We start from the raw sequence: 26,296 nt of genomic DNA, 5'->3' as shown, positions 1-26,296 counted from the left end.
AGCACGGGTTTTTTTTTTGGGCGGGGGGTTGTAAAAGCGAATTCTGGGGGGGGGGGGGTTGAGGCTTTTTTGAGGCCTTGCGGGGAGTTTTGAGGGCGTGGGGTTAAAGCTTGGTTCCCCCCCCCCGCCCCGTCCCCCTGCACGCACCCTTGGGTGCCCCCCCCCCCCCCCCCCCCCCCCAGCCCATGTGGGTTTGTAATGCGATTTTAGCAAACTTTAGAGCTGGGACACCCGCCCCCCCCCCAAAAAAAAAAAAAACAGACAAAAAACCAAAAACACCCCTTTTTGACCAAAAAAAAAGGGCGTTCCCCCTCTCTGCAAGCAAGGGGTGGGAGCGCCTGTGGGTGCTGCTTAACACTGGGGCGGGTAACATGGGTGCGGTAAATACCTACAAACCCGATTCTCCCCAAATTGAGGCGGGGGGGTTCTGGCCACCCCCTGAGGATGCGCTGTGGCAGCCCCCGGGGGGGCTCTGGGGGGCTGAAGCTCGGCGTGGATTCTCTGATGGCTGATACGGGGCTGAGGCAGCACGGCACGGGGAGCGATGCAGGGGGGGCGGATGCGTTTTGCCCTTTTTCCTGCTGTTTTCAGACCGGGCTGGGCTGGAGCTGCTCAGGGGGCCGCAGGGGCAGGCAGGCGGGATGGGGGATCTCCGAAAAGCCTCATTTCCTCAGGAAACGGAGTGAAAGCATTGGCTGAAGGCTCGGACTCCAGGAATTGGCCCGCGCCGGTGCTTTGGAGCCCCACGGGGGATTTGCAGACCCCCGTGACCGGACCCCCCCCCTGCATGAGCAGGGACTCAAGCCCGGAGCTGTGAATTCCAGCCATGTGCAAAGTGCAAAAACAAGGAGGGAAAGGGAGAGGGGAGGAATTAAAAAAAAAAAAAAGAAAGAAAGAAAACAGATTTTGCCAGCGATAAAATCCTGCAGTTGAAGCTTTTCCTCCCTGCACGGTTCTCAGGCAGAAGCGCGGGCTCGAGGCAAGCGCTCAGAGGAGATTTTGGGTCTGGAAACGGAGCTTTTTGCACAAGCCAGGAGGGAAAGGGCTTTTCCCTTCAGCCCTTTCCATCCCCAGGTGGGTGCTGCAGGGCGGCGGGGTGCTGCTGTCGGCCGCCCCGGTGCACGCGCTCACCCTCGTGCCTGCGGCTAATCAAACCCAGGCTGCGATTTGGGATCCGGGCAGAGCCCTGGGCTCAATTACTGGTTGTGCAACGGGTGGGCTGGGAAGCCTCACGGCGACGTTGTCGTCATCGGGCGTTATTGGGGCCGGGGCACGTTTCCACCCCCGGGGCTGTTTGGCCCCTGGATGGCTGAGGACTGACGCTTTCGTTGCACTCGCCTTGCCGCAAAGCACGCTCCCCGTCTGGGCAACCCCCAAAATGCTGATTTTTGGGTGGTTTTGTACCATTCCTGTCCGGAGTGGCCTTAGCACCTTGGCTCTCCCCAGTTCTGGCTGCTTTGGCCGCTCTCTGAGCAACGGGGAAACTGAGGCATGGCAGTGCGCTTGGGTGCTGCCAGATTCAAACCGACTCCGTGTCCCTTTGGACGCGGTGGCAACGGGATGGCAATGTGCCTACCTCCCCCCAAACGGGTGCAGACCCCTGCTCCCACCCCCCACACCACACAGGGTTTGATGTCGGGGAGTGATGGGACGCGAGCGGCGCCGCGGGGGCCAGGGAAGGTTTCGGGGCGCCTGCTGTTGTCCCCGTGGGGACAATGCGGCTCAGTGCTTGGTGGCAGGGCCGTGCCAGGGGGGAAGGAAGCGGCGGCGGCGCGATAAGGGCTGTCTGCCAGCCTGTGAGGTTTCCCCTTGTTTTTCTGCCGGGGGCTGAGATAAGAGCTGGGCCCCCCCTGCCTCGGCACGAGGTAACGCCCGGGGGACGCTGAGCCGAGAGGGAAGCGGTGCTTTGCCCGTCTGCCAAGCCTGTGCGCAGCCCAAACCCAAGGTGCCGTCACACCGTCTGCACAGCTTTGGGTGCTCAGAGGGACCCCACGGGGTGTTTTGGGGGATGCCGTGGGGCAGGGGGCATGTGGTTTGCGGTGCAGGCAGGAGGGTGCGAGTGAGCTGGTAGTCTCGGGGTGACAGGCTGGTTCCCCGCTGCCAGCACTGCCCGAGTCCCTGGTGAACCCGGCACGGGGACCCTCTCCCAGTCCCGGGGCCGGGAGCTGATGGAGGAGGAACCAGCGTTATTCCTGGCGAAGGGGAGGTTGCACAACCCGTCCCCGGGGGAAGCGAGGCGGGTTCGGGTTCGCTCAGCTTTTGGCTCCGGCCGCGCTGCTTTCCATAACGTTCCTCCGGCGGCTGCTGTTCGGCGCTTTGCTAGCCCGGAGCCATTCAGGCTCCAGCTCCCCGGAGGAGAAGGAGGAGGCTCTTAGGGTGCGTGTTCCCCTGCTGCCGTCCTTCCTCCTCCTCGGCGCGGCTGGGGTGCCGGCCCCCTGCCGCTCAGCCCCTCCATTTCCTCACCGCCCTCGCAGATGTCGACCTACAAGCGGGCAACGCTGGATGACGAAGACCCCCTGGACTCCATCGGTGAAGGCGATGGGTACCCCAACGGCTTCCAGGTAGGGGCTGTGTGTGTGTAGGGGGGGGGGGGGGGGGGGGGGGGGGAAGGCGAGAATGTAGGTCCTGGCAAGCAGCAGAGGGTTGCCTGGGATGGGTTGTTTTCACCGGGCTGGGCGCCTTCCCTTGGGGCAAAGTCCGGCGTGGGCAGAGCTGTGCTGGCTGCCGGCCACTGCCCTTTGCTCCTCTCGCCCCTGGCACCCATCGGGGCTGTGCCTTGGGGCACCGGGGCTGTCCCCGCAACCCAGAGCGAGCGGCGGTGATTGCGGGGGATCCCGCGGGGCCAGACCCCTCTGCTGCTCAGCGCTGGGGCGCTCAGCTTTTCTGCTGGCCGAACCCTGTCCTGGCTCGACTCGACTCGGGCTGGGCTGAGCAATTAGCACAGGACGGGAGCTTTGTCCCCGCACAAAGGGGATTAGGCTAATTCCTCACCGAGCAGCGGGAAAGCGGCTTAAAAAGGGCCGCGGGTGGCAGGAAAAGAGCCCGTGGCCGCCAGCGTCCGGCCTCGCTGGTTAAACCGCCCTCGCGGGGAAAGATTTGGGGCTGGAGCGATGCTCTTGGTGCTCACCCTGCTGGCAGCCCCATAATCTTTGCCCAGAACAGGGTTTTCCACCCCAGAATCAGGGCTCTGCTGCTGTTTTGCTGTCCCCAGCACAGCCGTGCCACCGCAGGGAGCTCCGCTTGCCATCGCGTCGGCTCGTGCTTCCTGGGGATGTTTTTCAGCCGAGCAGGAGTATCCTGTTACGGCACTTCCCGACGTCTTGTCCCCCACCCTGTCCCAGCTCGGGGGGGGACAGGGACGGGGACCACCCGAGGTGGCGGGGGGCTGGGGATTTGGGTGGCACGGGCTAGCAGGTGATCCCGCTGGCCGGCCGAAGCGCTCGCCCCGCTCCCTTTCCTGCCATTGTGCCGCCCTTCCTGGCGGGTTTCTGGAAGGCAGCTGCGGCTTTTCCCAGCCGAAAACGGCGCGTTTCAGCGGGCCCGATCCATGCCACGGGCTGTAGGAAGCAAATGGATTTGTTAAGGGGGAGGACGGGGGGTGTGCCGGTGGGTTTTTCCCCACGTGCCGTCGATGGGGAAATGGCGCTGCTTTTCCCGCAGGTGAATTTCTGCGGCCCGAGGAGCAGCCTGGGGTGCTGGGCTCAGCGCACGCGGCCCGAGAAACAGCTCATGGTCCTGGTGGCCGTGCTGGCGGCTGTGCTGGCGGCGTGCCTGCTGGGCCTCATCTTCCAGTACAGAGCCCGTAAGTCCCCGCGCCGCGCAGGGACCAAGCCCCTTGGACAGGGCAGGGTGCTCAGGTGGGGGTCGGGACGCTCGCCTGCATCCCTCGCCCTAAGGTGGGAGGCTTGGGTACCGGGCGGGGAGCCTATGGGATGCCCAGACATGGGATGGGATGCTCGGGCATGGGACAGGATGCTTACCTGCATCTCTTGCCCCCGGGCAGGGTTCTGGGGCATGGGAGGGGACGCTCGCCTGCAGCCCTCAGCCCAGGGCGTGATGCTCGAGCACCACGTGGGATGCTCGGGCACAAGACAGCGCTCGCCTGGCTCCCTTCCCCCAGGGTGAGGTGCTCGAGCTCTGGGTAGGATGCTCGTCTGCATCCCTCTCGCCGGGGTGGGATGTCTGGGCACTGGGCAGGATGCGGGGGCATAGGGGGAGATTCTTGGCCCCATCCTTTGCTCTGGGGGAGGATGACTGGGTACCGGGCAGGACGCTGGTGGGACAGGATGCTCTCCCACATCCATCACGCTGGGGTGGGATGCTTGGGCACAGGCTGGGATCCTTGCCCATGCCCCTTGCTCCAGGGCAGGATGTGTGCCCACACCCCTCGCCATGGCGTGGGATGCTCGGGCGAGGGGCAGGATGCTCCCTTGTCGTGCTGCAGCGGCGGAGCTGAGCCCGTCGTGCCCACCCCCAGGGCCGCCCGCCGTGTGCCTGTCGGAGGCCTGCATCTCCGTCACCAGCTCCATCCTCAGCTCGCTGGACCGGGCGGTGAACCCCTGCGAGGACTTTTTCGGCTACGCCTGCGGAGGCTGGATCAAGGCCAACCCTCTCCCCGACGGCCACTCGCGCTGGGGCACCTTCAACAACCTCTGGGAGCACAACCAGGCCATCATGAAGCATCTGCTGGGTGAGCACGCAGCAGCAGCAGCGCAGTGCCGAGGAGCCCCGCTAGGTCTGGGGGTGCCAAAAATACGCCTGCAGGGATGTAAGGTTGGATTTAAAGGCCAGCATCAAACCAGTCTGTGAGGCACGCACTGCAAGGACGTTGGAAAGCAGGTCCCGGTGATGTTTGCTCTCCTGGATGCCCTTGGGATTTTTGAACGTGGTGTTGCAGCTCTTTGGTGCAGGGAGCCAAGCAGGGGAAGGGTGTTGGCTCTGCAGAACCTGTGCTGGTGCCCTTGGGAGCGTTGAAATGCAGGGTTTGCAGCTCAGACTGCACACGGAGGCCATAGCACCCTGATATCACCCCAAGCGGAGGAGCTTTCCCTGCTGGTGGAGCTTTTTTTGGGTGGAGCTGGCTCTCGTTCTGGCCATTTTGGGGGCTGAAGCCCCCCAGCAGAGGGAGGGACCCCCGGGCTCAGCCTCCGCACGCAAACACCAAAGTGGGGCAGCTTATCCGAGCAGCCGGCAGGAACGGTTTGTTCAAGCTCTGAGCAAACAACTGGCTCCTTATCAGCACTTTCCACTGCGCTGGGCACTGGGGCTGATTATCTGAAAGAGAAGGCTTGGGAAGAGCGTTGTCTTTCGGGAGGGGGGCGGCGCAGGAACGGCTTCGTCCCCAGCTCTTCCCGCAGAAATCTGGCGCTCGCTGCGCCGGGAGAAGGGACCGGGCCTCCAGCCAGGCGGTCGCACTCGGCATTTCCTTGAATTCCTCGTAGCCGAGGGACCCGGTTAATAAAACCATGCAGCTGGGAAGCCAAAGGTGCAAGCTGTGTCATGAGGAAAGAAAAAAAACTCCAGGGAAGCAGGGCTGGGGGGGGGGGTGGGAAGAAAGGATGGTTTTGGAGGCGGAGGAGAAAAATGGGTTTATTGTTCTTTCTTGTAGAAATAAATAATACAGGCCTGGGGAGTGAGCCGGGAGTGCCAGCACAGGGGCAAGGGCAGCACAGGGGGCTGGGTGATGCTGGGAACGGCAGAGCTGCTGGAAAAGTGCTTTTTGTTTTTCTTTCTTCATCTCTCTCCTCCAAAGAGCTGGAGCAGCTGCTGCTGGAGGGAGGGGAGATGGGGGCAGGAGGCCAGACGGGGCCAGGGGGACCGGTGGGGCGATCCTTCGGTGCCTCTTTGGAGCCGTTACCCAAAACGGGGCTGAGTGTTTCTCTGGTGGAAGGCTGGGGACTCTGGCATCCCCTACGGGTTCCGTGAGCCCCCCGCGAGCCACCCTGTGCGCCTCCCGCAGAAAACACCACGGCCAACGTGTCAAGCGAGGCGGAGCGCAAAGCGCAGCGCTACTACCAGGCCTGCATGAACGAGAGCAAGATCGAGGAGCTGCGAGCTGCCCCCCTCATGGAGCTCATCCAAAAGGTTCGGCCCTTCCCCGGTCAGTTGAGTCCTCTGCAAAATGGGGGGAAAAGCTCATTTATGGGCAGTTCCAGACTCTGTTCTTTCCGGGGCAGAGCGTCCCCCAGGGCTGGCTCTCCCAAGGGAGGCAGTGATTTATCAGATTGATGGGCAGGTCTTGCCTCTCCTGGGCTTTTTAGCCTCATCGCAAGATTTTTCCTGCCTGGATGGGCAGCGGGGGGATATTTAAACAAGGGCAAGCAGTCATTCCTCACCCGAGCCCTCTCTTCCCCAGCTGGGCGGCTGGAACATCACGGGCCCCTGGGCCGGGGACAACTTCAACGCGACACTGCAGAAGGTGACGGCGCACTACCGCACCTCGCCCTTCTTCTCCGTCTATGTCAGTGCCGACTCCAAAAACTCCAACAGCAACGTCATCCAGGTGGATCAGTCGGGGCTAGGCCTGCCGTCGCGGGATTACTACCTGAACAAGACGGAGAATGAGAAGGTAAGGGTGGCGGAGGGTTGGGGTTGTCGGAGAGGTGCCGTGGGTGGGTGACGCTCCCGTCCCCCTGTAGGTGCTCGCCGGGTACCTGAACTACATGGTGCAGCTGGGCATGTTCCTGGGCGGCACCGACGAGGAGTCGACGCGGCAGCAGATGCAGCAGATCTTGGATTTTGAGACCGCGCTGGCCAACATCACCATCCCGCAGGAGAAGCACCGGGACGAGGAGGTCATCTACCACAAAATGACGGCTGGAGACCTGAAGGTAGGAGCGGGACGGGACTGCCGGGCACCTGGGGTTGGGAAGCAGGGCTAGTGGAGGGGGTGATGCAGCTCCTCCAGGGAAGTCCTAACGCTGGCCGAAACCATCTGGGAAGTGCTTGTGTAATAGCTTGGCCCGTTCTCAGCAGCCGGGTCCCCGGCGGGGACATCCCACCCCGACCTGCTCCTCCCAGCCTCCAGACCGGGGCTGGCAGCCGTCCTACCGAGGCGCTGACGCCCTCCTGGCTCTGCTGCCCTCTGTCCAGCTGCAGACGTCAGCCTGGCCACCTCCCCGTGTCCCCAAAGGGGCCATAATGTGCCTCCCCCCCGCCCCGTTGTCAGCGTTTTGACACCCGCCCGGCTTTCTTTTCCTTTGTGGGAGGAAATTGTTTAGTCCCCTCCGACCTTTGGAGGATGTTGCTGCTATGGGAAGTGGCCTCTTCAAAATCAGCCAAATCCATCAAACGGGGGCCGATGTGACAGCCACCGGCTTGGGAGGCGGCTGCCACCCTCAATGGCTCTTGGGTCCCTTTTTGAGCTTGTAACCGTGGCATGGCTTTTGCAGGAGCTAGCACCGGCTGTGGACTGGATGCCCTTCCTCTCCATGGTCTTCCACCCCGTGGAGCTAAACGAGTCGGAGCCCATCGTGGTCTATGCCAAGGAGTACCTGGAGCAGGTCTCCGACCTCATCCTGGCCACGGATAAATGGTGAGAGCCCCCAGCCCACCTGGAGGGTGCCCGGGGGGGGCCGATGCATCTCACTGCCCGCTCACTGCCTCTCGCCGCAGCCTCCTCAACAACTACATGATCTGGAACCTGGTGCGGAAAACCAGCCCCTTCCTCGACCAGCGCTTCCAGGATGCTGAGGAGAAATTCATGGAAGTGATGTACGGGACGAAGAAGGTGAGGGGGGAGCCCCGATGCTTCCAAATACCCAGACTCCTACATCAGTGCGGCATTGGCAGTTTTTAGCAATCACCTTGCATCCAAAACCAGATGTAGGGCAGGTTTGGGGCTTGCATCTCTGGTGCAGAGCACTGTGCAAGCCCGATCCCGAGGCAGGGTGATGGGGTGGGAAGCGGGGAGGATGCTGGCTGTGCCGTGCCACCGCTGACAGCCACCTCTCGCCCTGTGCAGACCTGCCTCCCCCGCTGGAAGTTCTGCATCAGCGACACAGACAACAACCTGGGCTTTGCCCTGGGGGCCATGTTCGTCAAGGCCACCTTCGCCGAGGACAGCAAGCAGGTGGTACGTCCCCACTGCCCCACCAGCAGCACGCGAGCCCTGGTGCCGGGAAAGCTGCTGCGGCGGTGGGCCTGTCGGGGCAAGCCGATGTTTGTGTGTCCACATTACTGTGTTTGCTGTGTGCTGCTGTTCGCCGGGTTTTTCACCGGTCCCTGCCCTGTGCCATCTTGGCATCCCAGCCTCTTCCTCCCCTCTGGTGCGAAGGGTTTTGCGTCGGTCCTTGAACTCGCTCGGGTGGGAAGCCGGCTCTCCAGGCCAAAAGGCACCGCCTTGTTTCCCCTAGGCGGAGGAAATGATCGCAGAGATTAAAACAGCCTTCGAGGAAAGCCTGGAGACCCTGCAGTGGATGGACGAAGAGACAAGGAAATCTGCCAAGGAGAAGGTGAGGCGCTGGGAGCAGCAGCGGGGAGGCGAGCCTGTCCTCCCACCCCTGGCACCAAAAGCACCTCAGTCCTTGTCACCCCCAGGCGGATGCCATCTACAACATGATCGGCTACCCAAAGTTCATCATGGACCCCAAGGAGCTGGATAAAGTCTTTAATGACGTGAGTCGGGCGGATGATGTCCCCTGGGTCTCCTTTTTCTCTTTCCCCCACCTCCACCAGGATGTGCGGGACTTGCGTGCCTATGACCATGGCCCCAGGGCGGCCTTGAGCCCCACGTCTCCTCCGGAAGGGTCTCGCTACTGTCCTTGGCCCCTCTCTGGGGACTTCCCAGAGAGCTGCAGCCAGTCATGGGGTGGCCAGGGCCCTTGGGATCCCTGCCCGGACATGGAGTTCCGTAACAGTGATTCATTGTCCTCCCGAGGCTCCGCAGATGTCGGAGACGAGGAGAAATGAGAGCGGCCGTAACTCGGCCTACTGCTGGCTCTGGAGGCTCAGACGTGAACGTGCCGGGAGGAATGGGGCCGGGCAACCACCGTGTGCCACTCACACCTTGCTCTTCCACAGTATGAGGCTGTGTCCGACCTCTACTTCGAGAACGTCATGCAGTTTTACAACTTCTCGGCCAGGGTCACCGCTGACCAGCTCCGGAAACCACCAAACCGGGACCAGTAAGTCCTCTTCCCCACTTGGCACAGCCAGACCCCGCTGCTCTGTTGCGCTCAGCGGGAATATCATGACATCCCCTGTCCACTGTGTGGAGCGCTGGGGTTCGGTTTTGCTGGAAACGTGCCCGTTAGACCATGCTGGCTTTGGGGAATTAATTTGGGCTGACAGCTTTGCGCTATTGTAAATGGATGGAGCTGGAGCAAACCTCAGCGCTGGGTTTGTGTTGGCCATGTCCTTGTCCCCACAGGTGGAGCATGACGCCTCCGACGGTCAACGCGTACTACTCTCCCACCAAGAACGAGATCGTCTTCCCCGCCGGGATCCTCCAGGCCCCTTTTTACACCCGCGCATCTCCCAAGTGAGAGCCTAGGGAAAACAAGGAGGGCAGGATTCCCAAATTTCCTCCTGTCCCCAAACTTGATGCTGAATTTCACGGCTGAGGGGAGCAGCGGCCGCTCTCTGAATCTCAGCATCGCCCTCCCACAGGTCGCTGAATTTCGGTGGTATTGGTGTGGTGGTGGGCCACGAGCTGACACATGCCTTCGATGACCAAGGTATGGGCAGGCCGGGTGGGCGAGCTGGTGGCAGGGGGACTGTTGGAAAGGCAAAGGACACGACGTGTTTTTGGCAGGCCGGGAGTACGACAAGGACGGCAACCTGCGTCCCTGGTGGAAGAACTCCTCGGTGGAGGCCTTCAAGCGGCAGACAGCGTGCATGGTGGAGCAGTACAGCAACTACACCATCAACGGCGAGGCTGTCAATGGCAAGCACACCCTCGGGGAGAATATTGCCGACAACGGGGGCCTCAAAGCTGCCTACCGGGTAGGGCTGGGGGGCCGGGGCCAGGCGGCAGGGGGCGTGGGGTGGCTGGGGCTGTGCCGTCCCCTGAACCCACTGTGCTCCTCGCCTTCCAGGCGTATCAGAACTGGCTGAAAAAGAATGGGGATGAGGAAACCCTCCCGACCCTCGGCCTCACCAACCACCAGCTCTTCTTCGTTGGCTTCGCGCAGGTAGGTCTCTCAGCCACAGGCAGTGAGGATGATGCAGGTTTTTCAGGTTCCTTCCATCTTAGGGGTTCCTTCCATCTGTGGAAGCGTGCTTCCAGACGCTGTTGGGAGAGCACGGCAGCAAAGCTGAGGTCTCCGGAGATGCTGTGTGGTGGGTGGAGAACCAAGTCAGGGTGGTGCTGGTTAAAAAGCAAGACAAAGCTGGAGCTGGAGCTGTGTTGGCCCCTGTCCCGCCAGCGGGGAGGTCTGCTTTGGCACCGAGCGGGGTCCTGCAGTTGCAGACATCAGCGCCTGTGCCTCTCGCCCCCCATCTGCAGGTGTGGTGCTCAGTTCGCACGCCGGAGAGCTCGCACGAAGGGCTCATCACCGACCCTCACAGCCCCTCGCGCTTCCGTGTCATTGGCACCGTCTCCAACTCCCGGGAGTTCGCGGAGCATTTCGGCTGCCCCCTGGGCTCCCCCATGAACCCCCCCAAGAAGTGCGAAGTGTGGTGATGGGCGAATGCCCGAGGGAACCAGCTGCTTCGTCCTCTGCCGGCGGCTGAATTTCCCTGGTCCTTTCAAGAGGCTGAAACCACTTCTCTGTGCAGCGAACTGCCCAGCTCCCCGCTGGAGCGGCGCCCCGCATCCCCGGTGTTGTCCGAGGTTCGATCCACTGTGAAAACTTCTCTTCCCCTCGCTCGTTGGTGAAATGACTCCGATTTGAGGGTTTTTCTTTCCCACCGTGACCAGGCCGTGTGCCGAGGCACGTGTCCGCGGGCACTGCCTGTATTTACACACGCAGTGCTCAATCCTGATCTGCTGCCCCAGGAAATCCCTCTTCCGAGGCGATAAAGGGAACGCCACGGTGCCAGCAGGTTTGGCTGTGTGTCTAAATACACCTGGCATAATACACCTGGCATACCTTCCTCTCTCCAAAGATGCGCACACAAGGATGGAAAGTAGTTTAAGATATATTTTGGGGGGAAATATATATATATTTTTCATGCATTTTGGAATACACTGGAAAATTTCAGGGAAAATGCATTTAAAAGCTTTTTTTTTTTCTTTTGTTTTTAGCAAAGGATTAGAATATTTATTAATGATCTTTTTTACTTAGTGCAGCTGCAGGGCACAGCACCCTGTGGGGATGGTTCCTCAGCCGGGGGAGCCAGATGTGGCTGCCCAGGCTGTGGATGGAACCGGCCGGCCCTGGAGCCCGGGTTCCTCCGGGAGGGACCGTCCCCAGAGGATGCTGATGGGGAAAGGGGGGACAGGGTCTGGGGACAGGATTGGTGGAGCCCCCTTAGGGACTCCTGTCAGGTCGCAGAAGGGCTCTGCTGGGATGCTGCAGCTCCTGGGATTAGCTTTAATTTCTGAGTGCAAAGGGAAAAGTTGACGTGCCAAAGATGTAACTGAGGTGGTGATGGCAGGGATGACGGCCTCTGGCCATGGGCATGGACTGGTTCTGGCCATCCCCAGGTTCACAGAGCCCAAGGCTGGGTGCGCGGCAGCACACAAGGACTGCACTGATCCTGCGTCCTGCCAGCGCCTTTCCCAAGGGCTGTGGCTGCATCTCGGCCAGAGGGGAAGGAAAGGGGAGCCCAGAAAGCAGGAGCGTGGCAAGAGCAGCTGCAGGAAAGTCCCTGCATCCCTCCCATCCTCGTAAAGGGAGGTTGGCCCCAGCCTCCTGGCCCAGAAGCTTCTCCAGCCAAGCACAGGCAGTTCTTGCTGCTGCTTTGCTCACTGCTGTGCCCAGCCCCTACGCCCAGGAACTGCAAGCCCCGAAATCACCGCGGGGCCCCAAACCTCCATTCCTGCAGCGCTGGTTTGGTGCCAGTGCAGAAGCTGGTGGGGATGGGGGCGAGGGACCTCCTCGGGGGCTTTTAATATTCTTCTTTGCGGTTTAGAAAAGAAACCACTGACAGTAGCTCAGGTGCTGCGTGTTGTCTCATGGGGCACCTTCTTGCTCTAGACAGAAAGCAAAGATGTAGAGGGATTTTTAATATTTATATGTAAAAGGAGGGATATGGGGGGATTTTTTTTGTAACTATTTTTTCACCCTACATGTGGAGCTTATCATAATTGAAATAAATACTTTTTACTGGGTCTGGAGTTGCTCATGACTTTTTTTTTTTTTTTTCTTATAGCAGGGAATGTCTTGTGTCCCCACTGTGCCTTTTTCTTTCCATCCCTGCTGTGGGATCTGCACAGATGGGCCCCCCCCGTGCTGACAAAAGACCAAGCTGAGCAGGCTTTTCCCAGCCTCTGCTTGTGTCTTCCACCTCTCTCGGAGGCTAAAGCCAGGGTTTTGTGCCCAAAAAACTCACTCTCGCTGTGGGTGGCTATGTGCGTTCTACCTCAATGGCACAGCCCCACACATCTCCCCAGCAGGGAAGCCTTTCCCGGATGCTTTTCCTTCCTCCTGGGTGAGATTCTGGCCAGCCGAGCTGTGCTGGGATCCAGCAGCGCTGCCCTGCACAGGTTGCTCTCCAAGCAGCCTTATTTATAGCTCCGCGATGCCAGCTGGATGCTGCCAGCTCCATAGTGCAGGCCAGCACTAGCTCCCAGGCAGCTTGAGCGCGTGCTCGGTGGCTTCGCCGGGCTCTCCCAAAAATGAAAATAAAGACCCTGGCCATGGAGAGGGGCCAGCAGAGCCATAAAGCAAGCAACTGGCTGAGCACTTGTTTGCCATTTAGCCCTGGCTTGTTATCTGGGGCTGGACTCGGGCTGTGGCCACCTGGTTGTGCCCCATCGGGATGTAGCGGAGGCCAAGAGCTCGTGGAAATGCTCGCAGGGTGTTTTTGCTGCAGGCACGTGTGGAGGCAGGATGGGCAGGACAGCCCGGTGGGGGACATGGGTGCTGCTCTGGTTCCTGGCACTGCTCACTGCGCGTCCTTGCAATCGTCACCCCTGTGGTAAGGCAGTGAAAGTTTGCTTTTGCTGTTTTTACTGTGTTGCCTGTCCCGGATTAAATAAGAACGTAATAAGAGAGCTTGCTTTCAGCTCGCGGGACTTGGTGCGAGGCCCTTGATTTCCTGCAGAGCTGCGAGACCAGCTGAGATCTCGCTGGAAATGGTGGCACAAACCCGCAGAGGGCGGTGGAGCCGAGAAAATCGCTGCCTGCGCGCTGCGGCCGGGCTGCAAGGAGTCAGCGATGCCAGGAGCGACACCGGGGTGCGGATGAAAATTTTTGGCCTGGCTCTGGCCCCAGCTGCTGTGTGTTTTAAAATGCGGTGAAATGTCGGAAAAGAGAGGAGCGGGAGTGGCGTGGGTGTAAGGCAAAGAGGGTTTAAGCGGGGAGAGCAGGGCTGGGCGAAGGGGCCATTGCCCAGCTGCAAGAAGCACAGAGGAGAGCCCGGCCGCGCACCGCTGCCTTTCCCACCCAGCATGTCGCAGGGAGGATGCTGTCAGAGGCGGTTTAGCTGTCTGAAAGGGAAATAATTGGCCTCCAAGGAATGTCCGTGCTCTCTGGGGCTCTTCCCATTTATCCAGGAGTTGTAGCAGCTAGTTGGTCCCTGCGCAATCTCCCTTGTGCACCCCTAAACTCATCACAGGAAATTATTTCCCAGTCCCCAGCCTGGTTATATCTGCTGTCTTGGCCTCCGCAGAGGGGACAGCCCCAGCGCCAGAAGGATTTGAAGGGCGAGCATCAGCTTGCACCCTCGCAGGGTGAGGGCCTGGCTGGGGGGATGCTGCGGTCAGGGCTCCTGGGCCCGGCGGCAGAGGCCTGCCCATCTGGGAGGCCGCCGGGGTAGGCGCAGCCGGCAGGAGGTGACTCATCCCGCTCACGTGCCGGTGCCCGGCGTGGGCTTGCCCGATCCTGGGTGGTATTTGCCTTATTTCACGCTCAGCCGTACCCTGGAGGGCTGAGACGTTGGCCGAGGGCTGAGCCCAGGCAGGAGAAGGAACTGGCACGTGGGCCTGGCCATTCCCGAGGAAGGAGGGGAGGCTCCAAGTGTTTTTGCACATTTTTTATTTATTTTTTTTTAACCTGGAGGATGTTGGAAAGGGATCATTGCGGGGAAAGCAGGAGAAGCCCGGAAGGAGAGGCGCTGTTGTGCCACGCCGGGTGAGAGCGGGTGCCCAGGGCGTGCGGGAGCCTCCGGAGCAAGCTGGGAAGGGCGGCCTGCAGCAGGGCAAGTGCCGGCTTCGGCACGGCCAAGGCCCAAGATGCTGAACCCGGCTGCCTGAACTGCTCGTCTCCTTCCCTGCCTGCCCTCTCCAAGCAGGATCCAAACCCCAGCACATCGTGACAGTGCTGGGGTCACCTGCTGGGACCATCAGGTTTTGGGGCAGCGAATGGGCCGGGAGCTTCTCCTCCCTGCGCTGCTGAAGGAAGGAGGAGAGCAAGCGGGAGGTGGTGAGCAGGTTTCCAGAGCAGGTTTCTAAGTCCTACCACGCAGCTTGGAGCAGACCTGGGACCTGATCACGCAGGTCACCATGGTGGTGGTTCTTACTCAGAGCCAAGCAATAAAGAAGCTGCTTAACTTTGCTTGCCCCGGGGGCCATCGCTTTGTTCATTATGCTCTTCCCTCCAGCAGGACCTCTGCAGAAAACCAGCCCTTTTTTCCAGTGATACCCCAAGCCCTACACTCTCTTTTCCCAAGCTCACTCTGCAGCTCTTACACACTTTGCCACATGGGTGTGAGCACATCTGCCTCTGGCTTATTGATTTCAGCAAAGAGGTATGTAAAAGATTGGTGGGACTGAAAAAAGCGTCGGTGATGCTCTGGGGCTAGTGCTGAGCGCTGTAAATTCAAGCTGCCCGTGATGCTACATCAGCTCCCAGGTGCTAATAAAGCAGCACGAAAAATAGGAGGAAAAATTCAGTGGAGAGGAACTAGAGGCAGGAGGAAGGGCATGGATCCAGCCAGCACTTGCTCAGGCTCGCCAAAACTGCAGGTTTAGTTGGCCAAATTGTCCTGTGCGGGGTAGTATGAAAGAGAGACAAAGTGTCTGCTTTTTGCTGTTAGGAAAACAAAACAAAGCAAAACAACAGACAAACAAACAAACAAATGGAAGTGGCAAAGAGATGTCCTGGGGAGGCATCAGTTCTGTAGGAGCTCTAAGGCAGAGCCAGGAACCTGGCTCCTTTGCATGGCTAGCACACTTTGGAAGACAATATGGTGAAAATTATGTTTTTTGTTTTTTTTTTCATTCTAAACGGGCAAAAAGGAGCGATATATCTCAAGATACTTGAGCTAGAAGGCTCGTTCACAGCTGTGTTTACAGGCAGCTATTTCTGTAGAACAGAGGGAGCCATAGATGTCAATTTGCTCCTGGTGTGAATTTCCTTCCACATGAAGGGCTGTACCAGGAGCTGTGCCATGCTGGGAGGCGGTCGATGGAGCAGTGCTGGGCACCAACCCCCACGGACCACATGGCTTTGCTTACACCCTGAAAATTATCACAGCAAACTCTTTGCGAACCTTCAAAAAGGTGCAGAGGGGGATCTGTCTTTCCAGCTCCCTGCAGACAGGAGGGAAGTGCTGTGAGGGGGACAGCTCCCCAAGATGTCTGGAGATCTATCAGTCCTTGGGCAACCATGATAAAAATCTCTGTGTGGATTCAAAAAACAAAACAAATAAACAAACAAACAAAAAACCACGTTAACCACGGAAATGGTGAAGTGACAGAACCTTTAGCTCTGTGTGAGATTTGGGTTTGGGACCTGGGCTGTGATCAGCAGCCATTCCAGCAGGCAGTAAGCTGCAGAGGCAAGCTTGGTCTGATAAAAATACCCAGAGCCCCCTCTTGTAAATAAATATTTGTTCCTTGCTGCATATGGAAACAGACAGGACTGCAAGTTTCCCTGTTCAGGACTTCTTTACAAGCTGTTTTGGTTTGTGTTTTTTGCTTAAAAAAAATTGATCAGTCTCCATTTCATCCCATTCCCTGCAAAGCAGTTTGAGGTAGATGTGAGCTCAGCTCATCGCGGGCATTTTTCTCTCACCGGCCCTTTTACCCCTGTGCGGAGATATCTGGTGCAATGGAAAGCACTGGGCTGGGGAGGGAAAATAAATAGCGTGCTCGTCATCCTCCCCCTGCCACCAGCTCCAGTAATAACTTCTGGTGCCACGCAGCACGCTTGTTTGGCGTGGCTGTGCTCCGTAGATAGCACCTTAGTAAGTAAGAAACTATTCCGATCGCAGAGCTACTCCTCCTGGAGGCCTGCGCGGCAGCTCCAGCAGCGCGGCAGCTAGCAGGGGCTTTTCTTCTGACCCCACCTTGGAGCACTGGCCCCGGTGGAGCCTCGCGGTACGCTGCAGTCCTCTCGTGGGGGCGCAGATGGGTTTCACGTCCCACAGTTGACATGCACAAACCACAGCGTTTTATAATTCAGAGTCTGGGTGGGATCTGACCCCTCCAAAAAAAAACCACGTAGGCAAGCCCCTTGGGTGCTAGGCAGGGTTTTAACCCTTACAGGCCATGGGTCAACATGATGCTGGTGCTTGTGCGAGTAACAGAGTCCAGCCTCTCTCCCTTAAGATTCAGATTAATAAATAACAATACAAAGACATTTCTGCTTATTCTGCTTACATATTGGGCAGTTGCAGACAAGTGGATAGATGTGTGTGACTTACTGGGTAGCTTTTCTGCAGTGACCAGGACCCCCCTGACCTTTCTTGTTGCACAGCTGGCTTTCAGCTGCAGCACCAGTTACTTGCTAAGAGCCTGAATATACCACCAAGAGAGCTGTTTACTTTAATAAAAGAAGCTTTTCACTTCTAAGAGTTTATTTGTGATTGCTTTTAAGTATTATCTTCCTCCTAAACTCACAGCTACACCAAAGACCCAGCAGATGGGATGCAAATAAACCACGGAAAACTTTTCCTGAAGATCTTTCGTGATTAGATTTTTAACCTGGCCTAAAAGGTTGGCCATGGCAGATACCCCGAGGAGCGAGAAGCCCCTCTCCTAAGCCTGGGTGCCTGTGGGGGTTCAGCGAAGCGGGGCATCGGGGGAGCTCCGCTGGCAGAAAGCAGCAACCAGCCACGAAAGGCAGCGGTGGGTGCCTTCGGGAGCGTTCCCCCGGGGCGTGCGGCGCGGCAGGAACATCGACGGGTGCCAACGCGCAGGAATGAGCCCTGGGGAGGCGGCGGCCGGGGGAGGACAAGTCAGGACAATCCTGCAGCTGCCGGGAGCTGCTCGGAGGTCCTTTTTAGCTTCCAGGCCGGGGAGGCGCTCAGCCCGGCGGCGGCCACAGGGCCGTGAAGCGGTGAAGGCAACCCTTGGCGGGGCGCGAAGGCGGCGGCGCGAGGAGGCCTGCCGCCCGCCTCTCGGTCCCCGTGCTGGTGTCGTCTGTGGGCTGGTGCCCGGTGCGTGCCCCGCCAACAAGCACACGGAGTCGGAAACCACAAACAGGGCTTTTAATTAAATATACCGGGACTGCACTGGACCCCACGGCCGCGGGTGGGCTGCCCTCACAGGCCGCCACGTCCGCCCCCACAGGTGCCACCTTCATCCCGAAGCCGCACGCTGAGGGCCCCGCGGCTGCCCCCCTGCCCCCAGGGGCCCGCGTGGCGACGGCAGCGGGGCCGGGCGGCGGCTCTGCGGCTCGGGGCAGCCCCGCGGCCCCTCACAGCCGCGGCCCCGCAGCCGGGCGCTGCCGAAGCCCTCCGGAGCCGCTCGGCCGCCGAGCCGAAAGCGCCCGAAGCTGCCGCCTCGGCCCGCCCCGAGAGGCTCCGAAGAGCCCCGAGCGGCTCCGAAGAGCTCCGAGCGCCTCCCTCCTGGGCGGGGATCCCTCCTCCGAGCCCGCCCGAAGCTTCCCGAACTCCCGCACGTCCTCGGCCTCCGGAGCGAGCCGAAGTTTCCCGAGCGCGGGGGTCACGGGAGGCGCCGGGCCGAGCGGGGCGGGGCGGGGGGCGGGCCGGGCCGGAGGACGCGTGCGCCCCGCGAAGGCCTCCGGAAGGAGCCGAGGTTTCCCGAGCGCGCCTCGCCAGCGGGCGCCTCCGGAAAGAGCCGAAGCTTGCCGAGCGCCGCCGGGCCGAGCGGCTCCGGAGCGGCCCGAAGGCGCCCGAGCGTCCGTCCTGCCGGACTGCTGGAGGCGGCCGCGGCGCCATGTTTGATGCTCCGCTGCTCCAGTGAGGAAAATCCGCCGGCATCGCCCGAGAGCCGCCGCCGCGAAGGGCGCCGCTGCCCCCGGGGAGGGGCGCCGAGACCCCCCGCCGCCGGCGGCTCATGAGCAGCGCGGCCTGAGCCGCCCCCCCCCCGCTCCGCCGTGCCCTCCCCGCCGCGAGCCCTCCGGGAGGCGCGTTGTCACGGAGACCGGTGCCGGTGCCGGCCCGCCGCGCTGCCCCGGCCGCCGCCCCGGCCCCCGGCCCGCTCCCCCCCGCGCCCGCGGCCCGGCTCCCGGCCCCGCTCCCCGCCGGGGGGTGGTGGCTCCGCTTGGCGATGAGTTTACCGCAGAAGGCGGCTTTGAAACCCGGCGCGGCGGCGGCGGCGGCGGCGGGGACCGGCCCCGGCAGCGGGGCGGCGGCGGCGGCGGCGGCGGGGCCGCCTCCCCCCCCGGCTCCCCCTCACCCGGCGGCGGCGGCGCCCGCGCCTCACCCCACCATCAGGGCCTTGCCGCCCCAGCCGCCCCAGCAGTATCCTTTCCCCGGGGGGCTCGGGCCCCCCCGGCCGGTGGGGGGACGGGAGGGGGCACCCCGGGGAGGGGGGGGGCGGGGAGGGGGGGGGGGAGGGGGAGGCGGTTGGGGCGCAGCCCTTTGGGGCCCCCTTTTGTGTGTGTGTGTGTGTGTGGGGAGGGGGCGGGCCCGCGGCCCCCCCCCGTGCGGAGGGGGCTGCACCTGCTGGGGCAGCGCGGGGAAGGGGCCCCCGTCCCCCCCCTGTTCCCCCCCGTTCCCCTCCCTTTCTCCCCCCCGTCCCTGTCGCCCCCCGTGGGGTGCTTCCTGCGTGGGGGCTTCAGCCCCAACCCCCCCCTCTCCCCCCCCCCCCCCCGGGTGAACTTTTAATGTGAAATCGCTTGTCACTTTGGCACTTTCGCCTCCGGTCCTGCCCAGGTAAGTGCCGGGTTTTTGTTGTTTTGAAGGCGAGTTTAAAGCCCGGCTCGGCAGCCGGGGCCGATTTTCCTGGGGTTTCGCTTTGCTCGTGGAAATCAAGCGGAGGTGGGATGTGGCGCTGAGCAGCTTGCCCCGCGAGGCCGTGTGTGACGGGCACGAGAAGCTTTCCGCTCGAAACCCCCCCGCCAGAACGGCCCCGCTACAAAGAGAGGCCGGCGCTCGGGGAATGTTTCTAAAGGTCTCCGGTTCTCTGAGACTAGGCCCCGAGTCAGGAGGTAAATACTGCAGGGATCAGCAGGAAAGTGGGGTGGCGAGCGTGCGTGCCTGCCTGGGTTTTGTTTCCAGCGTTGGACAGCATCCCCCGGCGAATTGGCTTTCCTCCCCCTGAAGTTTTTTTTTGGGGGGGGTGTGGGGGGGTGTGGAGCGAAAAGACATGCTTGGCGAAATACGGGGCTGTCCTGGAATGGTGTCGCCTGCTGTGCAGGGGACGGTCAGGAGTGCGCGTCGCTGTGTGTTGGTGGTAACGACTTATATTTTAACATGGAAGCGTAGGGTTTATTTATTTATTTATTTATTGGTTAAGAGCAGTTTCAGCTGTGTGATGTGTGTGTTCTTTAAGAAACACGTTCCCTGTGTATAAGCATTTTGCTGCTCTCGCTTTCAGTTTTGAGGTGGGAAAACCGAGCCCTTTTATGATCAGTTTAGGTCCATTGTTTTCTTGAGCTTCCGGCAAGAATCATTCTTTCCCTGACCGCAAATAATATTGCTTAAATCATGGGACTGTTGACGTTACAGATTTGTTTGGGTCAAGTGAAACCTCTGAAGAATGAAGAGTGCTGCGGAGGGACATACCCTCCGCTGGGTGTTTCTGGCTAGCTTGTGATACTCTGTAATTCCAGCATGTGCTTTATTTAGGAAAACAGCACGAAGGTGCTGTCATTACCGAGTCAGCAGGGTGGTGGTGAGTAAAACTGTTGCTCAGGGGGAATTTGCTCACTTCGGAGCGTTGTGCCAAGAGTTACAGGGGGAGCGCTGGCCAGCGTGCACACGGGGAGTCGGTGCTCAGGCAGTCCTTCCAGCAAGGTGCTGGTTTGTCTGGGAAGAGCCTCGTCCGTGCGGGACGCGACGCTGGTTGCCTTGACAGTTAAATGGCCGAACTTTGCCTGGGTCTGGGACCGGGAGCGCGCTAGGCTTTGTACAGCACTTCATTTTCAAGTCATCGTTAAAAGAACCATGGAGGGATCGGAATACTTCTCCGACATCACCGAGGGCGAGCTTGGTGGTGGTTTGCCACGGTCACAGCTAAGGCAGGAGAGCTGTTGCTTTTGGTGAGTCTTGTCACTACGCGCCTCGCGCGCACGAGGGAAGAAGCCTTGGCTGACCTCTGAGAGCAGCCCTGAAGGAAGAGGCGTGGGGGGAACGTGCGTTCCCTAAAGGAGCGGTGGCGGCGTGGCAGCGTGTCGCCTCGCCTGGAGCCACCTGGGCGCCCAGAGCAGGAGGGGGAGAGGAACCAAGCGCTGGGTAGCGAGGACAAGTCAGAGGTAGGGATGCGGGCAGGTCAGCGTGGTGGGGCTGTTTTTCCTTGTAGCCGTGCCTGTTTCGGAAGGCGTGTTTGGCTGTGTTTGACTGATACCGCTCCTGAACTTTTAAATAATCCGTCCGTGCAGTGTATACAAGTGCTGTGTTCTTGGTGCCTTTTCGGTGAGCTGTGTTCAGGTGTCCTGGCTGGTTTTTCCTCCGCCGAAAGCTGTGCGTGCTTCCAGGTAGCAAACAAAAGCTGTTACCTTTTGTCAGCAGTGCTGCAGAAGTGAGGCTTCGGGAGCGTAGTTCATCTGCGCTTTACTGAAGTGCAGAGGGTCATCTGAGTTCAGCCTTATTTTTAGCTCTGTTTGTTTTTTTTTCTGTTTTGGTAGGACTGTTGAGACAGCGTTACCCTACAGCAGCTAAACTGTAGCTGCAGGTTTCTCCTGGCAACTGGGAGTGCATGGCAAGGTCCCCGGGTCTCCTCCTCGCAGCAGTGCAAGTAATGTCTGTCCAAATGATCGTCGCATGTTAGTGGGTAGACTGGGGCTCAGACTTGGGCTTTTTAAACTACAGCTGCTTCCACGTGGTGAACTCTGTGTCTGTGGAGACACACGGGGTTTCAGGATGTGGTACATCACGAAATTAAATGTATGATTGAAAAAGAAGAATTGGGTAAGAGAGAACTGGGCAGGAACGAGGACTGCTTACGTGAAGTGCGTTTGTAGAAAGGGATTAATGAGGGAAAAGAAAAATTCAGGGGAAGAGACTTAAAATCAATTTTCTGAAGGAAAGCAAAGCTGGAGGGTGATGGACATGAGTAACAGGAATGTTTTGACGGAAGTTTCATTCTGTTACGTGCTGACTGGGAAGTTACTGGAGCTGCTGTAGGACAAGAGAGCTTGGAATAATTTCCGTATCGCGGCGGCTTCGAGAAATTAAACTTTCTATGTAAAAGTGAGTTGGGATACCTTTGTGGCTTCGGCGGTGGTGAGTAGTCAGTCAAACCTGATTTCGGGCAGAAGTTGTGCTCAACGTTGTTGGTGTGAACAGAACTCCCAGCTCCGTTCTGACCCTGCCTACGGGGGGGGACAGCGAGGGTGTCCGCGTGCCACGGCGCGGTGCCGTGCCCGGGCTGTGATGGAGGCTGAAGCCAGGCCTGCCCCCTTCCAGGCTGCCTCCGAGCAGTGAGTTCCGTACGCAGGCGACTGTTGTGTAGCAGGGCTTCTCCCATCAAAACGGAGAATGCTGGAGGTGCGCTGCAGGCCGCTGGCTTTCTGTGGGCCTTGGTGGTTTTAACTTGATGCTACTTCTGCGCGTTAAGTCACGCGGTGCTTCCCTGCTCTCCTTCCTGCTCCCACTTCCAAGTGTCCCGAGGTATTTTTTGTGCGTGTTATAATAAGCTGTTCTTTAAAAAGTCCCCATGCTGTGAATAAATTTTTGTGGATCAATATAATTAGGTCACCGGTGTCTTCCTAGCCTAGACATCAGCAAACACTGCGCTCTAAAGGACAAACAGATTGATTTAGGCTGAACTCGGGTAGCGTTGCGTGCCTGCTGGCCCTTCAGGGTTAATTTAGCAGCGTACCTTGGAGCCAAATTAGAGCCATCTTGGCCTCCGTGCTGGTGTCTGTAGGTTTTGGTTTTCTTTCCCAAACTTCCTTGCATTTGGAGGGAGTTCAGCTGCCTGGTTTTTGATGCTCTCCGTGCAGGCACCTGTAAGCTTGACCTTAATATAGCGCTGTAGCTGTTGAGGTGTGGGACTGGCTCTCTCTCAGCCCAGGTATTTTTCAGGTTATTGCAGCAGGGCGTCGCGGCAGCTTCGGGGTGGGTTTTTAAGCAACAGTTGTTTAAAAATTTCTTTCTCTTCCCTTACAGCCCTCCGTCCCTCCCCTTTGCTTCTGTTTCTGAGAAGTGGAGAGGAAGGGTCAGCATTTTTGTGTGTGTGTGTGAAGTTCAACGTTGCCGTGCACGGACACTTGGGTTTTGCTGATGTTTCCTCGGTGTTCGAACGTCTGCTTTTGGTTTTGCAAGGTGCTTTAGCTGACTGCGCTGTAGTCCCTCGCGGAAAGCGGCATGCAGGCAGTACGTGGCATCGCTCTGCATGGGAGCGGAGGATTGCGGCGGCTTCCCAAAAGCCTGGGAGAACAGCAAGAAATACAGGATCGCTTTCAGGAACGTCAGAGATCTGTGTGAAGTCGGGGTGAGGTTCTGGCAACGCTTACCTGGTGTTCGGACGCGTGCCAGGTTGTGCCGTTGCAATAGGCCTGCGCTGGTAATCTTCTAGTTAAATTAAGGCTGCTAACGAGGGCTTGGCTGCGTTGGCTTTTCTCTCTTCCGTGCTCGTAGCTTAGTGAGCAGGGAGTTGAGGAGGTGCCGTAGGGTGGGAGGAGAAGCGGCCTGGGAACTTCCCCGGGGAGAGCATCGTCGGTGTGCCCTGCGAGAGAGCGGGCGCTGGGCGCTGGCTGCCCCTGGGAGCTCGGCGCCGCCTTCGCTCGCCGCGTGCTTCTGTCCCGAGTGGCTTTTTTCCAGGTGTGTGATGCAATGTCTTCGGGCGCTCTCTGGGGTTTATCTGTTGAGGACTTTGAAGATCAAGGCGCGGGGATTAGGCAGGCGGTGGGAGCTGCTTGGGCACACCGGTTGTTGATGAAGGTCGTGACTGTGTGCGAAGCGCCGTGCCTCCCCGCGCCTCCGGCGGATCAGCTCCGGCTCCTGCGCTGCTTCTGTGCTGAACTGGAGCTGAAATGAGAGCAGGATCAGAAGTGCCCTTCCAAATGCCAGTCACAGATGGTTTTGAAGAACGGTGTTGGGAGCACTGCAGTCCTGAAAAGGAAGGAGTGGTGAGAGGCTGAAGGAACCAGGCTGGGATCAGAGATGTTCCCTGCTTTCTGCTTCAGGTACAAGCCCTGAGTTCAGGGGCGAGCTTTCTGAAATCTCAGCTGGGTGAAGGGACACAAGGGATTCCTGTTGCCTGAGAAATGTTGCTGTTTTAAAAATGTGCGACTCCGTGGAGACCTTGTATCTCGGGAGGGGATGCAGCAGGAGAGAAGCTTCAGAAGTGCTTCTTTCCCTGCCGTGATAGTGGCTGTCCTGCAGAGGAGGAACGGGCACGAGGTTGTGAGCGTATTGCCAAAAAGTAAGTGCTTTTAGACTTCTCTGCCATCTCCCTTGCTGATGATCCCCAGCCTTGGCACGTCTTAGCATTCTTTTGAGCAGAAATAGCTTTAATTTATTTAATGACAAAAGCTAATCATGTTATAGTGCAGATATGTCACTTTACTGGCTTTGTAAGATTTTACGGTGAAATGTCTTGGAGAAGACCATTCTTCCAACAGCGTGATTTGAAACAACTTCTTTTCCTCTCACGTTTGGAGCCATGATTGTATATGTTCTCTGGCAGAAGTCTGCAGGAGGTTACTTTAGTCATTTACAGATCTATATTTTAAGGTGCAGTACTGATCTTGGAACACCGTTTGTATTTTTATCCGTGGTAGTAACTTGATGAAGTTGAGTAAGTACTAGGAGCCTTAGAACAACTAACCTCCCTTTTCGGTGTCGGGAAGTAGAAGGATTCTCATCTGTGTGCATGGGTTTTGTCCGTCACCATGTTAGGGCTGAAAGGCTCTTTCACGTCGCTAGCTAACGTGGGCTGTGCCGAGCTAGTGCGTTTGCTCCATTGGTGTGTCACAGGAAGTTAGCAGTGAAGGTCTCCCTTTGGAAGTTGTGGGTAACCTGTATTTTCTTTTTCTCCCTAATGCAGCAATTTCAGGGCTAGTCAACTGTCAAGTTCAGCTGTGTGTGAATCGTCTAATATGACTAAAGTTGCTGGAATTTTCACTCCGGGGAATTAGAGATGGGTCCTACCATTGTTTTACAGGCATTTCTTCAGTGGGAACCTTCATCCGTGACTTCACGTCTGTTTGCAATTGCAAAGGCTTTCCTGGAATGAACGGGGAGGAGAAAAACGGGTGTTTGTTCTGGGGCACGAGGCGCAGGTGGAGGAGTGGTGCGGCCCCCGCTGTGGAGGGGCCGGTGTTTCTGTTTTTAGGGGAGCGCAGTTGGTGTGAGTTTCCGTAGTTCCGTGTTGTGCACTTTGCGGTAGTTCCAGGAACTTCTCGCACACACGGCTTTCCTTTCCAGGCTGCGGACTTTGTTTTGCCTCCCAAACAGGGAAGGGTGATGTGGAACAGCTGGAAGAAGAAAATAGAATGGATTCTTAAAAAAGAAAAGGATCAAAGGGAGGAGAGCAGAATAAGCTTTTAGGCTAGCAAAATTTTCTAGTACATGTTATTCTTATGTTTTATTATATACATTTGGAAGATGTCCCAGAGCATGCTCTCTCTTCATAGAAGGTGATGGCACGTTGTTGCTGATGGGACTTGAGTCAAATTGCTGCTGGGCACATAACTAGGTTAATGGGACAGTATTTTTTCCTTTTCCTGAAAGGAAAATTACACGTTCTCTATTCTTACGGTAACTTAAGAATTGTTTTTGCCTGTTTGCTGTGTAGTCACCCGAGACGGGCAGAAGCAGGCTAGTTTCCTACACAGAGGAAAGCTCTAAGGCTTCCCTGGACTGTATCGTGTTTAAATCAACTCTGCTACCAGAAATAACACCTTTCTGCTGTCGGTTGTAACGCCTTTGAGTATCCTTTACCTGGATGAGATCTGAAATATTTCTAGAGTTTTGAGCATGCCTGACAAAAGGCAGAGTGGCTTCTCAACTGCACGTCTTGAAAGAAAGCCACGTGTTTGATCCTCGACCGATACCAGTAGCGTTCTCCAAAACTGTCAGGGATGTGTTGAAATGGGTTAGGACTTGCCTAGGTGCAGCTGCTCCTCTCCCAGCAGTTGGACACGGCAGGAATGAGACTTGCTCTGGAGAAGGAGCGTCCTCGTGGGAAGAGCTGGGCGAGAGCCACTGTGGGACCGCCGCCGCGCTCAGCGGGTGAGTGGGCTTCACGTGGTACCCGCTCCGGGCCGTGGGGTAGGAAAAGGCGCCTTGCTGCTGCTCCTTGGGTGTCCCTGATGCTGTGAAAGCACTGAAGAAAGAAAGAGTTAATGCAGTTAAAGATCTTAATTCAATAATGGAGGTTTTCCTGAGTTTGGGAAGCCTTTGCCAGTTGGAAACTAATAAACATTGCACCGGCTCTCTGTCAGGTTGCCAAATAATGATTGTGCATTTGTTTGTGTTTCGGTTTGATTTACACGTGAGAGTGACTCTGTGCGAGTTACTGAATTCCTAAGGTTTAAATGCCCGTGTTGCTAGTGGCTTTTGAAAAATCCATTTGAACTAATGCTATGGCTGCACCAGTGGTGGTCTGAAAAAGAGATTTCCCTCTCCTATGCGTTATTAAGGAGTCGTAGAAGTTGCTGCGTCTTGAAACTGGTGTTTTTCTGAGCTTATTTTGTTCTTTCACTGAAAAGCAAACATGACAGAAGTCTTCAGTCTGTTCAGACTAAGCAGGGGAGACTGCCTATAAGAATGAGAGAGGGTTTTTTTTTTTTTTTAGTGATACTACTTACAGCTTTGTTTTCTTAGTCAGTCACTGGTTTTGAAAGGCTCCTAACTTCCTCGGGAAAGGAAATGTCTAAAAATGTGTATTCCACCTAGGCAGTGAGACCGCGCCCTTATGACCTTGGACTATGATAAGCTCTTCTAC

General features: G+C 58.1%; 2 protein-coding genes across 22 annotated transcripts in view; both read left to right on the top strand.

Annotated features, from left to right (window-relative positions):
* The window catches only part of ECE1 (endothelin converting enzyme 1), a 13,502-nt gene extending 1,285 nt beyond the window's left edge, over positions 1-12,217 (top strand). The window contains exons 1-18 of one of the 3 annotated variants that reach the window (XM_083803115.1): positions 270-1,945; positions 2,475-2,561; positions 3,661-3,802; positions 4,478-4,690; positions 5,960-6,084; positions 6,356-6,568; positions 6,639-6,830; positions 7,392-7,534; positions 7,615-7,729; positions 7,964-8,074; positions 8,355-8,453; positions 8,539-8,616; positions 9,022-9,125; positions 9,371-9,481; positions 9,610-9,677; positions 9,755-9,945; positions 10,038-10,133; positions 10,448-12,217. In XM_083803115.1, coding sequence (XP_083659241.1) covers positions 2,475-2,561; positions 3,661-3,802; positions 4,478-4,690; positions 5,960-6,084; positions 6,356-6,568; positions 6,639-6,830; positions 7,392-7,534; positions 7,615-7,729; positions 7,964-8,074; positions 8,355-8,453; positions 8,539-8,616; positions 9,022-9,125; positions 9,371-9,481; positions 9,610-9,677; positions 9,755-9,945; positions 10,038-10,133; positions 10,448-10,624 — 2,265 coding nt within the window. In that variant the 5' untranslated portion in view covers positions 270-1,945 and the 3' untranslated portion in view covers positions 10,625-12,217. Of the gene's footprint in view, positions 1-269; positions 1,946-1,997; positions 2,377-2,474; positions 2,562-3,660; positions 3,803-4,477; positions 4,691-5,959; positions 6,085-6,355; positions 6,569-6,638; positions 6,831-7,391; positions 7,535-7,614; positions 7,730-7,963; positions 8,075-8,354; positions 8,454-8,538; positions 8,617-9,021; positions 9,126-9,370; positions 9,482-9,609; positions 9,678-9,754; positions 9,946-10,037; positions 10,134-10,447 lie in introns of those variants that run through there. The other 2 variants (XM_083803114.1, XM_083803113.1) reach the window with 2 other exon arrangements.
* A 6,323-nt stretch (positions 12,218-18,540) lies between these two features.
* The window catches only part of EIF4G3 (eukaryotic translation initiation factor 4 gamma 3), a 153,094-nt gene continuing 145,338 nt past the window's right edge, over positions 18,541-26,296 (top strand). For 10 of the 19 annotated variants that reach the window (XM_083803094.1, XM_083803093.1, XM_083803098.1 and 7 more), the window contains exon 1: positions 18,542-18,699. The gene's annotated coding sequence lies outside the window, so the exon portion shown is untranslated. Of the gene's footprint in view, positions 18,700-26,296 lie in introns of all 19 variants that reach the window. The other 9 variants (XM_083803109.1, XM_083803103.1, XM_083803105.1 and 6 more) reach the window with 2 other exon arrangements.

The sequence above is a fragment of the Anser anser genome, assembly GCF_964211835.1.
Source record: "Anser anser genome assembly, chromosome: 17".
NCBI classification, from domain to species: domain Eukaryota; kingdom Metazoa; phylum Chordata; class Aves; order Anseriformes; family Anatidae; genus Anser; species Anser anser.
Note: the sequence above shows the minus strand (reverse complement) of the source record. Positions and strands in the feature narration are given on the sequence as shown.